At 37.1% G+C, this 13,192-nt stretch overlaps 3 protein-coding genes across 3 annotated transcripts; all 3 read right to left on the reverse strand.

Moving 5' to 3' along the window:
* Window positions 1-372: 372 nt before the first annotated feature.
* Window positions 373-1,090, reverse strand: LOC130591948 (uncharacterized). Its single transcript, XM_057395957.1, has 2 exons — window positions 937-1,090; window positions 373-850 (listed from the first exon to the last, which is right to left on the reverse strand). The coding sequence occupies exons 1-2, from the start codon at window positions 1,006-1,008 to the stop codon at window positions 395-397; spliced, it is 528 nt and encodes a 175-aa protein (XP_057251940.1). The 5' UTR covers window positions 1,009-1,090; the 3' UTR covers window positions 373-394.
* A 7,256-nt stretch (window positions 1,091-8,346) lies between these two features.
* LOC125498468 (uncharacterized) lies at window positions 8,347-10,537 on the reverse strand. The gene is made up of 5 exons (XM_057395849.1): window positions 9,796-10,537; window positions 9,606-9,686; window positions 9,383-9,488; window positions 9,241-9,301; window positions 8,347-9,168 (listed from the first exon to the last, which is right to left on the reverse strand). The coding sequence occupies exons 1-5, from the start codon at window positions 10,535-10,537 to the stop codon at window positions 8,347-8,349; spliced, it is 1,812 nt and encodes a 603-aa protein (XP_057251832.1).
* Window positions 10,538-10,680: 143 nt separating this feature from the next.
* LOC130591892 (uncharacterized) lies at window positions 10,681-12,069 on the reverse strand. The gene has a single exon (XM_057395850.1). The coding sequence runs from the start codon at window positions 12,067-12,069 to the stop codon at window positions 10,681-10,683; it is 1,389 nt and encodes a 462-aa protein (XP_057251833.1).
* Window positions 12,070-13,192: the final 1,123 nt, after the last annotated feature.

The raw sequence follows: 13,192 nt of genomic DNA on the forward strand, positions 1-13,192 counted from the left end.
TCCTGTCGGCCTTCCCCGAACCCTAGTAATTAGTTAAATTAAAAGATATTACTGACAATCATATATAGGAACTATAAAAGAAATAACTATGTATATAACTTATGTTAGAGATTGTACCTGATATGCTAACCGCACCAATGCACGCGGCCATAGAATATAACTGCCAATGGAATCAGACAATAACTGTAGACCAACTGCTGCATTCGGCAGCGGAAGAGGAAATGCTTCGAAACCGGTCACAATGTCTTCAACGCTGACCACATAGTGAATATCAGCTACTGGCTGGTTGTGCAATAGTGGCCGTCCCTAGGGGGCTGTACAGATCCATAAGCCACGATAATGAATCTACCATGACCATCTCCTTGATTACATAGCTCACATGGTGTCTCTTCCTTTAAAAAAAAACTCTATTCAAGGTTAGTCTATGAAACAACATATTTAAGAACAATAGTTGTTGTGATATTAAACAATTACCGTTAACTCCGGTTGTGGACGAGGCTGCGTAGGAACAGGCTGCATAGGGAACATTGCCCTGCGTGAAAGCACCAAAAGTCGGTAAGCCCATCTGCGCCAAAATGGCGTTGAAATTCTGAGTCATCTCCGCTCTGAGCTCCTCCCGAAGTTCGGCTTTCATAGCCTCCACATCTATGGAAGGTGATGAATTGACACTGGAGGTAGTGGATCTGGACGTAGAGGTGTATTGATCACCATACACCTTTCTCACCCCGAGGCGGACACCTCCTACGCCCCTCACACGTCCATACTGGTCCCGTCCTAGAGTCTCGTGTAAGGCATCAACTTGTCCTCTAGGAGTGAACTCACCAGCTGCCTCCTTTTCCTTCAAGCCAATCTGTATAAATGATGAGAGAAATACTCGTGAGCGCAGAAGTTATATTATTATGTAAACCTTATCAATAACTTATAATATGTACTTACAATGGCATTAGCTATCTGTTTTGTTCCGGGATCAGGTATGATTCTCTGTCCCTTTGCATCAACCCCATGCATGGAACACCACCAATCGAGCACTCTATCTGGTTGCCGCTGTGCAGCTGTCGTCGTAGAGCTAGTGCCCGATTGCGTCGTGGTCGACGCAACACTACAAGAAAATAGGTTTTGGGCAACAAAAATATTCGTCGCCCAATGGGAAAAGTTCGTTGCACAAAGGTTTGGGCAACGAAATTTTTGCGCGCCAATTTCGTCGTCTTAGGCTCGACGCCCATTGTGTTTTGTGCGTCGAAAATTGTGGTCGTTGCACAAACCACATCTTGGGCATCGAATTACATTCGTTGCCATAATGGTCTTTTGTGCTACGAGTCCGTATCCGTTGCACATTTATGAAAACAGTTAGGCAACGAGTTTCTTACGTCGTTGCCCATAATGGTCTTTTGTGCAACGAGTTTCTTACGTCGTTGCCCAATATTAATGAACTTTGTGCAACAATTACTGTTTTTTTGTCGCCCATTATATCTTGTAGTCTTACATGACATGATGTCTTGGGCAACACTGGTTTCGTCGCCCAAAATACTTTAGGCTACGAATTGTTGTACATATTTTTCAATCAAACGCTAAATTGAAATGACAATGTACGAACTCTATTTCGTTGCCCAAATTGGTATGGAATACGAATTATTGTTATCGTGTAATCTATAAGCTTTTTCCCTGTTCATATAAATGACATGAAAACAAAAGTATGAGATAGAATAACAAATTGTATATAATCGGAGTACAACAAAATAATCTTCAAATTTGACATTCAATGTACCTTATAATTCTAAGTAAATCTTAAAAAAACTAATTAGCAATACCCATAATCTACGAAAAAATTCACATAATCTAAGCCATAGCTCCCCTCTACTAGTTCCGGAAAATAGTCACGACCTATTGTTCCTGATAAAATAAAAAAAACGTTATAGTTAGATACCCATAAAAAAAAAACGTTATAATAAGTCATGAACCATTATTCCTGATAAAATAAAACAAGAACAAAGCAATATGTCTCCATAACTAAACATAGAAACATACATATTGAGCAAAAAAAAAAAAAACATATTCTAACCAGTAACCACGGAAACTAAATTCTATTAGCAAAAGTTTCAAATTATGAACAACAAAACCTTTTTTATCATAATTTGCAAGTTCAGAAGAAGTAATATTCAAGGTCAGTGTGCAGCAACAGGCATAGCAGTTCCATTTCCATTAACAGCAACAGACTTTGTCTCACCCTCCTGAGCATCGCACACCTTCACAATCTTGTCAATAGGCACCAGAGGCATATAATTTGCAACTCTGTAACCCTCATCATTGCCTATTTTCAGAGTTTGATTATACTTCTAGAGCTATTCAACAATGCTGTCACTTCTTTAATATGCCTTAGCTATGTCAGTTCACAGCACATTACTTGTGCTTAAAATGGGTTTCTTAATTTCAACAATTACCCTTTATCTGCTAATAATAGTCATACAAAGCACGTTTCCTCTCTGTTTGTTCATTAAAATTGTACCCTTCTTTTACTTCAATGCTGACAAAGACCATATTAGTGAGGTTGTAGCAAGGAGGATGGAGCCTCCTGCCTTATTGCAATGAAATGACGTGTTGGTTGAGAATAGCTATCTAGGCTTTGTTCTTTTCACCTTGATCAAAGGCCTTGGACAAGGGGGGGGGTGTGTGCAGGGGGAAAAAGTGAGTCTGAGACCAACTTTTAGGTTCATGATAAGGATGCTCTTAGCCGAACCAACTTCAATATCACCAAGAGGTTAGAACATGCCTATAAATCTCTACAAGCCAATCTAACTTCAATCTCAGCAGTGGATTCTAAGCTATATCACCAAGAGTATAGTGAATTGGAAATCTCCAGATCCATACACATATAGACATAAATATAACAACAAAATTTCATGACTTGTTATTTTTTTATTTAATGGTATTTTCATGTCAAAAATTTCTGATAGGCTTCCCCTGAAACCTTGTTTTCATTTCTAATCCTCATCGAAGGTCATCAACGCCGGTGTAAAAACTAATCTAGATATTTTGTCTTTAATTAGCTTGAAACTAAATAAGAAGATGATTAAACAATGAAAATTTTCGACATTAATAATACCAAGTATATAATGAATAAGCTAAAAAACTTATACCTCATGTCTTCAAACATTTTCAGCATATCTTCTCTCATTTTCTTTTCACGTTCAATAGCTTCTTTGTTCAATTTAGAAAATTCAGCTCTAAGCTCTTCATTGGATGCCTTGAACTCTTCATTAGATGCTTTAAGCTCTTCATTAGATGCTTTTAGCTGTTCATTTGATGCTTTAAGTTCCTCGTTTGATGCAGCAAGAGTGTCAACTTGGGTAGACATCGTTCATTGTTCTCTCCAGTTCTAACCTTTTTTTGGTGGTCGAGCTCCAGGACCAAGTCCTCTCACATACCCAGATTTACATTTTAAAGCTTTAATGTAAGCATCTTTCACATTGAGATTATCCTCACCATGCTCCTGAATCTGAGTTTCATGAAGTTTTTTCAATTCTTCATAATGTTTTTCAGCAATCGGTTCCCAACAAGTAGTCCCATCCTTATTTTATGCCTAGCACATGAAATTTACCAAAGAAATGTAAACTAGAAGCATATCAAAACTCTATAAACTATAAACCATGCTTTGATCACAAATACATCTTCTTATTGCTCTATTTGTGACATGAATAGTCAACCTACCACATTATATGTTTCTATATAATATGGTTCTATACAATATATGAGATTAAATGAAGGTGAATATGCATATAACATTATGTAAACACATATATAACTAAGATTCCTCTCCAGTGACCTTTCAACTGCAAGATATATGAATTGTAATTTTCTTGTATAGTCTACTGCATTCTTTTCTACTTCTCTATTCTCTTTTGTCCACCTTCTAATTCTGGGCAAATTCATGAGTTCCAACCCTTCTATTTGAGTGCACAGATCGAAGGGGCTGTGTAAAATCTTGGGGAGCAAATACAATATCCGATTGTACCTTTGTCGGGGTGAAATTTGCTTCAAAGACAGTGTTCTAAACACGTCACAGCATCAGCATTTTCCTCTCTTCTTCATATTAATATTCAGCTTTCATTTCATATTATTTTCTTCATATGAAAATCTGAGATAAATTTTTCTAGCTGTTATGGTTGTGGTACAAAAGATCATAAGGCATGGCAAGGTAACGACTAGAAGGACAAAGTTTAGAAGAGGAATCAAGTTCATATTGCTGAACACAAAAAATGATGCCATAGCTGCTGTTGTTTCAAACATTAACCTGGTTTACAAGAAAACTTACTTTTTGGTCTTCTCAAATAATCTAACATAGATGGGTTCTTGCTCCACTTGAACGGCTTCGGATGATCCTTCAAGATCTTGTGTCGGAACAACGGGTGGCTCATTCATCTACATATATTAACAAATGATTATATATAATATATATATCAAAAGAACATATGTACATAATATAATAAAGAAAGCGAAAATTAAAGACAACAAAATTACCGACCATGTCATACATTATTCTTGCTTGGATCTTGAACCATTAGCTGGTGTTTCAGTCAACTTTAGCTTGTTCTCCGTATTAATTTTGCTAATACGCTACAAGTGCATGTGAAAGTAATCAATTGGTGAAAATTTTCAGTAAATGAGAAACAATCTTAGTAAAATTTGATGGAACGCGTCAAACCAACGGTTACTGTTTAGTAAATGAGAAACAGTCTAGCAAATATAATAAGTAAACTAATAACATGATAAAAGAATTAACCTCTTGTTTTTCAGTACTCCAATGATTGTCAATCAACCAATCCCATTGGTCTTCATCAATAGTCAAGGGTCTGTTGCGTCTTGCTTGTGACTTTGTGTAGCCTCTATAAAATTTTTCCTTCAGCCTAAATCTCCAATGTCTATATAAAGATGAACATTGAAAGCTCAATGCATCAACAATACCCTCTCCACCAACCTTTTCAGGTAAATTATACTTTCCCTAACACCATAAATGATATACGAATTAAATTCCAGCAAGCATCATTCTATGTTACGAGAGGAATCTTGTTAGAAGTGTAAATAATTCATCAATGACTTACCAAGATCTTGTCATATAACCTTTGCTTCTTATCTGGGTCCATTTTAGCCCAATTCCTATCAAATAATTCCATTCATTACAGAGCTTAGAGATGAGTTTTACGCATAAAGAACACTATAAATAATAAACTAGAGTAATTAAACATAGACATACTTAGTATTTAGGGGACAAAACTCCTTTACCCACTTGCTACAATCACATAAAAATTCATCTGCCTTTTCACCAATCACACGTCGAACCTCATCCATGAAACTGACTGTGACTTTTTCTTCTGAATTTCTTGGCCTTTTAGTGTAATATTTCATTCCCCTAGTAGGCCCACGCCTCTTACGATCAGGAAATTTTTGTCGAAGCTCATCTTGATCCAGTCTTCGTTGCTCACGGTAAGTAAGCTTTGGTGGTTCATCATCAGGTTGAGTTTGTTCCGATGATGTCGGGACAATTGCCATTTTCCTATAAATAAAAATAAATTTTTGTGGAAGGTTGGTAACTAATACTTCAACTCATGGTCACAAAATTCCAGACAACTTTATATCTGTGATGCTTTACATGAAATTGATAAGCTCATCTACTGTTCAGAGCAAACAAGGGATACATCTAGCAAAAATCAGTGATAGTACCAGTCAAGTTCATAACAGATTTTTTAGAACTCTGTAGTCTAGCACACAAGTTGGGTATACAAATAGCTTCAACAATCGCGTTCAATTTTAGTATATATTTCATAAACAAGTGACAAACACACTACTTTCAGGTTCTGACTAAAAGATACTTCTAAGTTTCAGGTTCAAAAAACTCATTTATATAAGGAACTAAAACATATTTCTGAATTTCTATGTGCTTTCCCACAAGACCCAATATACAAAACCCAGAAGTCCAGAACACTATTAGTCTCACATGGCATTAACTATAAATTGATACGATTGCATTTGCAATTCAGCGGCCTTCATGTACGGCTGAATTATTGCTAGATACGGTTGCATGAGATGTTCCCAATGATGATGATGAAATTGACACATAAGTACTCCAACTCCCACCAAAAAACCCATTGCTTTCGTGGTCATAATCAGAAAGATATTTCAGGCAGATTCGCATCTCCATATAGAAATTGAACTGCCTGTCTCATGCTAGGCCTTCCCTCTGGCTTAGGATGGGAACACAACAGGCCTAATTTTAGAACAAGCTCCATTTCTTCAACTTGGTAGTTTCATTCTCTTAAAGGTGTGCCATTAGCATTTAAGTGGTGATTAACTCTGATGTCTTCATTTACTCTGCTTTAGTTCCCAGTTAATTTATCTCTGCAATATATTTAATATACTTAGCTAATTGTCAGTCACTTTTTGGCATCTTATGATGATATACTGGTCTTGAGACATTGATTCGTAATATTCTGAGTTCACTAAAATGTCCCTTGTAGACAATTAGCTATTGAGTTGAGAGGTTATATATGCCCTACACTAGTAGTATAACACTAGTGGTACTTCTGTTAAAAATATGAAAAATGGCACCCGCATTTAAACTTCTTTATGAAAAAAGAACACACATAAGAAAGAAAGAAAGAAATAAAACACACCTGCACAGGATCCGATGTCTACAAGGGAGCAGCACAATGCTAATTTCTCTCTCAAAGCAGACTCGGCAAAGAACTTTTTTCCTGATTGAATGACAGAACTATGATGTCAATCGTGTGAAACCAATGAAATTCAACAAATGCTAATTTGTTATGACATCATCCAAGGTCCCACGCTTAACTATATGCACTATCCTGTGACTGTATCCCGTGAAGTTTATGAATGTAGAAATGCAGCATGGTCAATATTTGCACAGGTACATTTGCCAATATGACATTTATGGATGTAGAAATGCAGCATGGTCAATATTGCATACAGCATATCAGAACAGGAGCAATAAAAGGAAGAAAACAGAACCAGCAGAGCTGCAAAATGCATCTGAAAGAAAAAGAGGATGGAAAAGTGCATGTATATATGCTATGAATTACTCTAAGTCACAGAAAATTATGCAAGGAATAGATTAAGGAAAAAACAGGAAGATAGATTGTATTAAGATTCAGGGGAAATCCTTCTACAATTCTCACATTCGAGAGGTGAGATCTCTCCAAGGTTCTTCTCTCTACTAATTTCTGGATGCCTCTCTCCTAGTCTCCTTTCTCTATTTATTACAACCTTCCTCCACTCTCTAGCCTCCAGCTGTCCTAGAATGGAAATACAGAGAATCTAGCACACACCTCTATAACAGAACTAACAACTGAAAGCTGTAATTTAGAAAAAGACCCTGCTGCCCTTTCATTAACTGAGTATTTCTTTTCCTTTACCCTTGCCCCTTCTCTGGTATGTTATCCAGATAGGTGCCTTGGGCTGATTCCTTGCAATATAGTTGTTCAAACCGAAACACTTCAGACATCAGCAGACAAGCATCAGGTATCGGAGCTCTATATCCAAACAAATAACAGTCAGTTATCATAGACTGGGACAGGGCAGCGGGGATTCAGCTAATGACTGACAGAGGAAACGAGACCGACCTGTTTGACAGGTTTCATAGGATCTGCCAAAAAAAAACAAGGAACAAAAACATATGTTTGTACTAGCATTTTTAAATCAGAGTAATAGGTTGCGAAAATATGCATCAAGCCAACAGATTAAAAAAAAGACGGACAGGGAGGAAACACACACCAAAAGTTCTCTCATCCACATGTACATTTTTAAGTCAATGTAAAACAGAACCAGCAGAGTTGTAAAGTGCATCTGAAAGGAAAAGAGGATGGAATATAAACGCAAGTCCTTATATGTTAAGGAATTCATAGCTGAATTTGAGAACTTAGCTACATTAAGCAATTTGCAAGAAGGTTAGAGGCTTAGAGCTCAAAATTTCCCTTTTCCATTCTGGTTTGAATACAGAACGGAAAAGGTGGAGGGGTGGAGCTGCTGCCATACTGTTTTCTGATGAGGTATGGTAGATGGTTCTGAGGACAGAAAAGCTGCACAAAACCAAGAAGAGTCAAGCCGTACAACAGGACTTTTGACAACAAGTATGAAAGTTCCTCAAGGTAGGGCAAGCTGATGATTAAATACTAGTAACAACAAATTATACTTTTCTTCCGGGACATCCAAACGATCAGCTTCTGCTGAATTTATTCTCTTATACCAATAATGTACACTTAAAGGTTACTTTAAAAATTTAAAAGTAAAGGTTAAAACATAATTTTTAGAGTGCATCTCAATACAATATACCATTACTCAATTGCTAGTAGATGAATTAGTAGAACTATCACTTTGAGACCCCTCATCTTCAAAAGAATTGTAAAAATCATGCAAGATAGGTTCATCTTCCGTGTCCGAAAAATCATCCTCACTTTTTTCGATCTCTTCATCATCTTCATCCTCCTCATGTTCATTATCCACTTCATTCAACAAATCTTCTTCGACATGAGCCTCAACCAAGGTATATTCAACATCATTTCTCACTATTGGAATATCCTCATCTTGAACATCTTCGTAGTTGGTTACAGATTGTGACACATGTTCCCATAATGATTCAATTTCTTCGGTTTCTTCGTCATTAGGGAAATCAAAGAAGTTCCTTGGATTTGCCTTAATAACAAATCTCCATTGTGGTTCATTATGACATGGTACATAGAAGACTTGCTCAATTTGAGAGGCTAATGCAAATGACTCATTGGTTTTTAACCTCTGAGTTACATTAATAAGCACTGCTCCTAAATTACCCTTTTTAATCCCTTTTCCTTCGTCGAACACATTAAACCACTTACACTTAAACAGAACGATATTGGGACTAGTTCGGTTCTTAAGAGCATCATACTCTAGCACAATAACCTTCTCTAAAACCCCATAGAAATCCTTTTGCCCACTTTCCTCGTCCCCTTTCACAACTATGCCACTATTTTGTGTTTTTCGATTTCTTTGCCGCTTTTTGGTGTGAAATCTAAACCCATTAATGACGTATCCATCAAAAGTGACAACACCTTTCATTGGTCCTCGTGCTAAACACAACAATTCTTCAGTAACTCTAGGATCCCCTTCTTTCCATAGATTTGTAATCTACATATCATTATAAGTTAACCACGGAAACAAAATAAAGATACAGAAAATAAAACTAATGTGTTCACTTACTCTATCTTCAAACCACTTGCAAAGGTCAATCCTTTGAGAAATTGGTGCATGCTCATATTCACTAGACATAAGAATGTAAGCAACTAATTAGTTCTATTAATGGAAAAAAAAAATCATTATGCATGACAAATATCACACTTACGTCAAGAAAGGTTTTGCTTCATCACAATTAAACATGACGTAAAGTTGAGCTTCTCGTCTCTCCTTAGTAGTCATTTCTGTTAGACTTGCCTTCCCTAAAGGCTTGCCTATTTTGAGAAGACAGACAAGTTACAGGATTGAGGATGGTTAATGTCATCATTTCGATCTGGACGATTGTGTAACGTCTCAATCTTAGACATATATCTCGAGCAAAATGTCCAGACATTCCATTTCAATGTACCCGTTAGCAATTGAAGCTTTGGGTGAGCTTTGTTCCGCACGAATGATTTGAACGTTCGCATGCCCTAAAAGAGATATATTAGTAAAACACACTACATGTATACAATCCTATGATAACCATAACTACTAACAACTACCTTTCAAAGCGATACATCCAACGATAATGTACAGGACCTGCCATTCTAGCCTCAGTAGCCAAGTGAATCGGGAGATGTATCATTACATCAAAGAAGGCAGGAATGAATACGCGCTCCAGCTTACATAAGGTGATTGCTATATTCATTTCCATCTTCTCTAGTTCTGCTACCTTTAAGGTTTTAGAACACAGTTGCTTGAAAAAAAGACTGAGCTCTTGTAAAGGCGTTAGAACATTTTCATCTAAAACACCTTGGAAGGCAGGTGTTAGTAAGTCTTGCATGAAAACGTGAAAATCATGAGTTTTCATTCCCATTACCTTCCCATCGTGCAAGGAGACACACCTTGAAATATTTGATGAATAAGCATCTGGAAAAGCTAATTTGGATAGAAATGTGACTATTTTTCTCCTTTCACTCAAAGTCAAGTTGTAAGGTGCTGGTGGGACTTGCCATTTATCATTCCCAAGTGACTTTGGACGTAGCTTATCATGCATTTTCATGTCTATTAAGTCTAGTCGGGCATTTAAAGAGTCCTTATTCTTTCCCGGTAAATCAAGCATTGTGCCTAATATACTTTCACACACATTCTTTTCCACATGCATCACATCCAAGTTGTGTCGAACCAAGAGATGTCTCCAATAAGGTAATTGGAAAAAGACACTACGTTTTTTCCATTGATGCACAATATATCTTTCACCTCTCTTGCGTTTTCCCTTAGAAGCTTTTCCAAACTCCATATTTGAGTATCCATTTAATTGCTCCAAAACATCAAACCCCATTAGAGGAACTGGAGGAGGACCCCTTTGTACCTTACCACCAAAGGAGCTCCTATTAAGCCTCCATTTGTGATCGATTGGTAGCCACCTTCGATGTTCTGTATAGCAATATTTGTGTCCACGCTTCAAATAATGAGATTTTGTGTCTATATGACAATTAGGGCATGCAAGGGCCCTTTGGTACTCCAACCAGACAAATTAGCATAAGCTGGAAAGTCATTAATGGTCCATAACAACACCGCTCGCATATTAAAAGTCTCTTTCGCATAGGCATCAAACGTTTTTACCCCAAACTCCCACAGTTCATTAAGTTCATCTACTAGAGGTTGCAAAAATACATCTATATCATCTCCTGGAGATTTAGGGCCAGGAATTAATAAAGATAATATCATATTATCACTCTTCATACACATCCAAGGGGGTAGATTGTACGGCACCAACATCACTGGCCAAATACTATATCTACTACTCATGTTAGCTCCAGGATTAAACCCATCACTAGCTAAACCCAATCGTACATTACGTGCATCTTTAGCAAAGTCTGGAAATGTTTTGTCCAAAGACTTCCATGCTTCTGAATCTGCAGGGTGTCTCATTATCCCATCATCCTTCTTATCATCTTTATGCCATCGCATATGTCTTGCTAACTTGGAAGATATAAACATCCTTTGTAGTCGTGGAATTAAGGGGAAATGACGCAAGATCAGTTGAGGAACTCGAGTTGTCTTTTGGACATCCTCGCCATCTGAATACTCATCACCACCTTGCACGACTTTCTCCTTCCATCTAGGAGCTACACATTTAGGACATTTTTCTTCATTCGCAAATTCTTTTCGAAACAAAATACAATGGTTAACACAAGCATCAATCTTTACATAATCTAACCCTAGTGCTTTTGTGTATTTTTTTGCTTCATAAGCATTTGCAGGAAAATTCTTGTCATAGTTAAAAGCCCTATGTAAGGTCTTCAATAACATTGAAAAAGATTTATCACTCCATTTATTGCTAACTTTATTGTGTAGCAATGAGATAATAAACTCTAATCTTTTGAATGTGGTACACCCCGGATACAACTCGGCCTCCATGTCTTCTACTAATGTCATTAACTCCTTAGGATATTCATGATTGTCTGACTTTCTATTGTTTCCATTATCATCGGGCACAGAAGAAGTAGTTGAATTCCATGCATTTGTTGCTTCAAAAATTAATGGAGCCATGTCATCAAAGGGCATTTCTATTTCATTTTCCTCGTTGTCTGAAACCACCTCTGTTTCGCCTTCAAGCTCAACTGATTCCCCGTGACTCACCCATGGATTGTAACCATTATCGATACCATGTACTAGTAAGTGAATTTGCATTGCTTTTCGATTTTGGGCAAAAAGCAATCTACATTTCACACAGGGACATTTCAGTGATGTTTCATCACTTTTTTCTTTGAAAGCAAACTCTAGAAACTCATCGACCCCTGCTTTATACTCCGCTTTTCGCCTATCCTTTATCCCACTATGATTCATCCAACTTCGATTGGTATTCATTCTTTCAATCAAGTAAGAAAAAATCCTTAAGAAAGAAAAACAAAAGATATCTCTCATTCAGTTAGAAAAAAAAATTATCTCCAAACTTACTAGCTTAGGTAATTGAATGCAAAAAAAAAATAGTTTTGGCACTATCGAGCAATAGTGTCAATTTAAAAGATTAGTTTTGGCAGTAGGGGGTGGTGGCAGCAAGGGGGGGTGTCTGCAGAGGGGTAGTGCAGCAAGGGGGTGTTTGCAGGGTGTCTGCAGAGGGGTAGTGCAGCAAGGGGGTGTTTGCAGGGGGTGGTTGCAGCGAGGGGTCGCAAGGGGGGTGTCTACAGGGGGTAGTGGTAGTAGGGAGAGTGTCTGGAGGTGGGTAGTGGCAGTAGGAAGAGTGTCTGGAGGTGGGTGGTGGCAGCAAGGGGGGTGTCTACAGAGGGGTAGTGCAGACAACTAAATTAAAAAAAAATCACAACAAGGACAACGACATCTATGAAGGATGAGCACTTTAAAAAGTAAAACATTCAATTCAAAAAGAAATAATTTTCTCGGTGTATCTTCATCTAGCTATTGCAGAATTTGAGATAATAATCATCCTTATTTATCTTCCTTTGCTTACAGGGCCTACATGTCAACGCTATTTCATTAAAAATCTAGCTATCAAACTAGTTAATTCGCATTACTTCTCAGTTCTCACATAGCATCATCCATACAAGTATTGTTACATTCACTGTCTGGTATCTTCTCTAAACCAAATCTGATCTAATATATCTAAGAAGCAGCAGCAATAAAGCATGATATAATTAATACTTTTTGAATTGATCAGATGATTCTCTTCAATATATATAGCCATAAAAATCTGACCAACAGTAATAAAAGTAGAATTTCAACTTGTTAGTGGTAAAGAGAAAGAGAAGAAAGACAATGTCGAGGGATGGAAAGAGAAAAAAGAGTATTGTGATAGAAATAAAGTTTGATTTGAACTTAAATTTGGACAATAACACTTAAAAAGAAAATCTTCATCAACCCAATAACAAGTATGAAATTCATTACGGGACCTAAGGAGTATAATCTAATAAAATAGTTCACTTTCAAAAGCACAAGATCTTGTCTAAGGCAGAAAAGTTGCCTTTATGGGCTTCAC

Source organism: Beta vulgaris, chromosome 6 (assembly GCF_026745355.1).
Source record: "Beta vulgaris subsp. vulgaris cultivar EL10 chromosome 6, EL10.2, whole genome shotgun sequence".
NCBI classification, from domain to species: Eukaryota; Viridiplantae; Streptophyta; class Magnoliopsida; order Caryophyllales; family Amaranthaceae; genus Beta; species Beta vulgaris.

What these genes read in the sequence shown, in the direction of transcription:
- LOC130591948 (XM_057395957.1), bottom strand. Translation starts at nt 1,008, where the DNA reads ATGCATGGGGTTGATGCAAAGGGACAGAGAATCATACCTGATCCCGGA. An exon ending in AACAGATAGCTAATGCCATT is followed by an intron (nt 851 to 936) that starts GTAAGTACATAT and finishes TCATTTATACAG; the next exon opens with ATTGGCTTGAAGGAAAAGGA.
- LOC125498468 (XM_057395849.1), bottom strand. Translation starts at nt 10,537, where the DNA reads ATGGGGTTTGATGTTTTGGAGCAATTAAATGGATACTCAAATATGGAG. An exon ending in CGGGTACATTGAAATGGAAT is followed by an intron (nt 9,489 to 9,605) that starts GTCTGGACATTT and finishes TTCTCAAAATAG; the next exon opens with GCAAGCCTTTAGGGAAGGCA. An exon ending in GAAGCAAAACCTTTCTTGAC is followed by an intron (nt 9,302 to 9,382) that starts GTAAGTGTGATA and finishes TCTTATGTCTAG; the next exon opens with TGAATATGAGCATGCACCAA.
- LOC130591892 (XM_057395850.1), bottom strand. Translation starts at nt 12,069, where the DNA reads ATGAATACCAATCGAAGTTGGATGAATCATAGTGGGATAAAGGATAGG.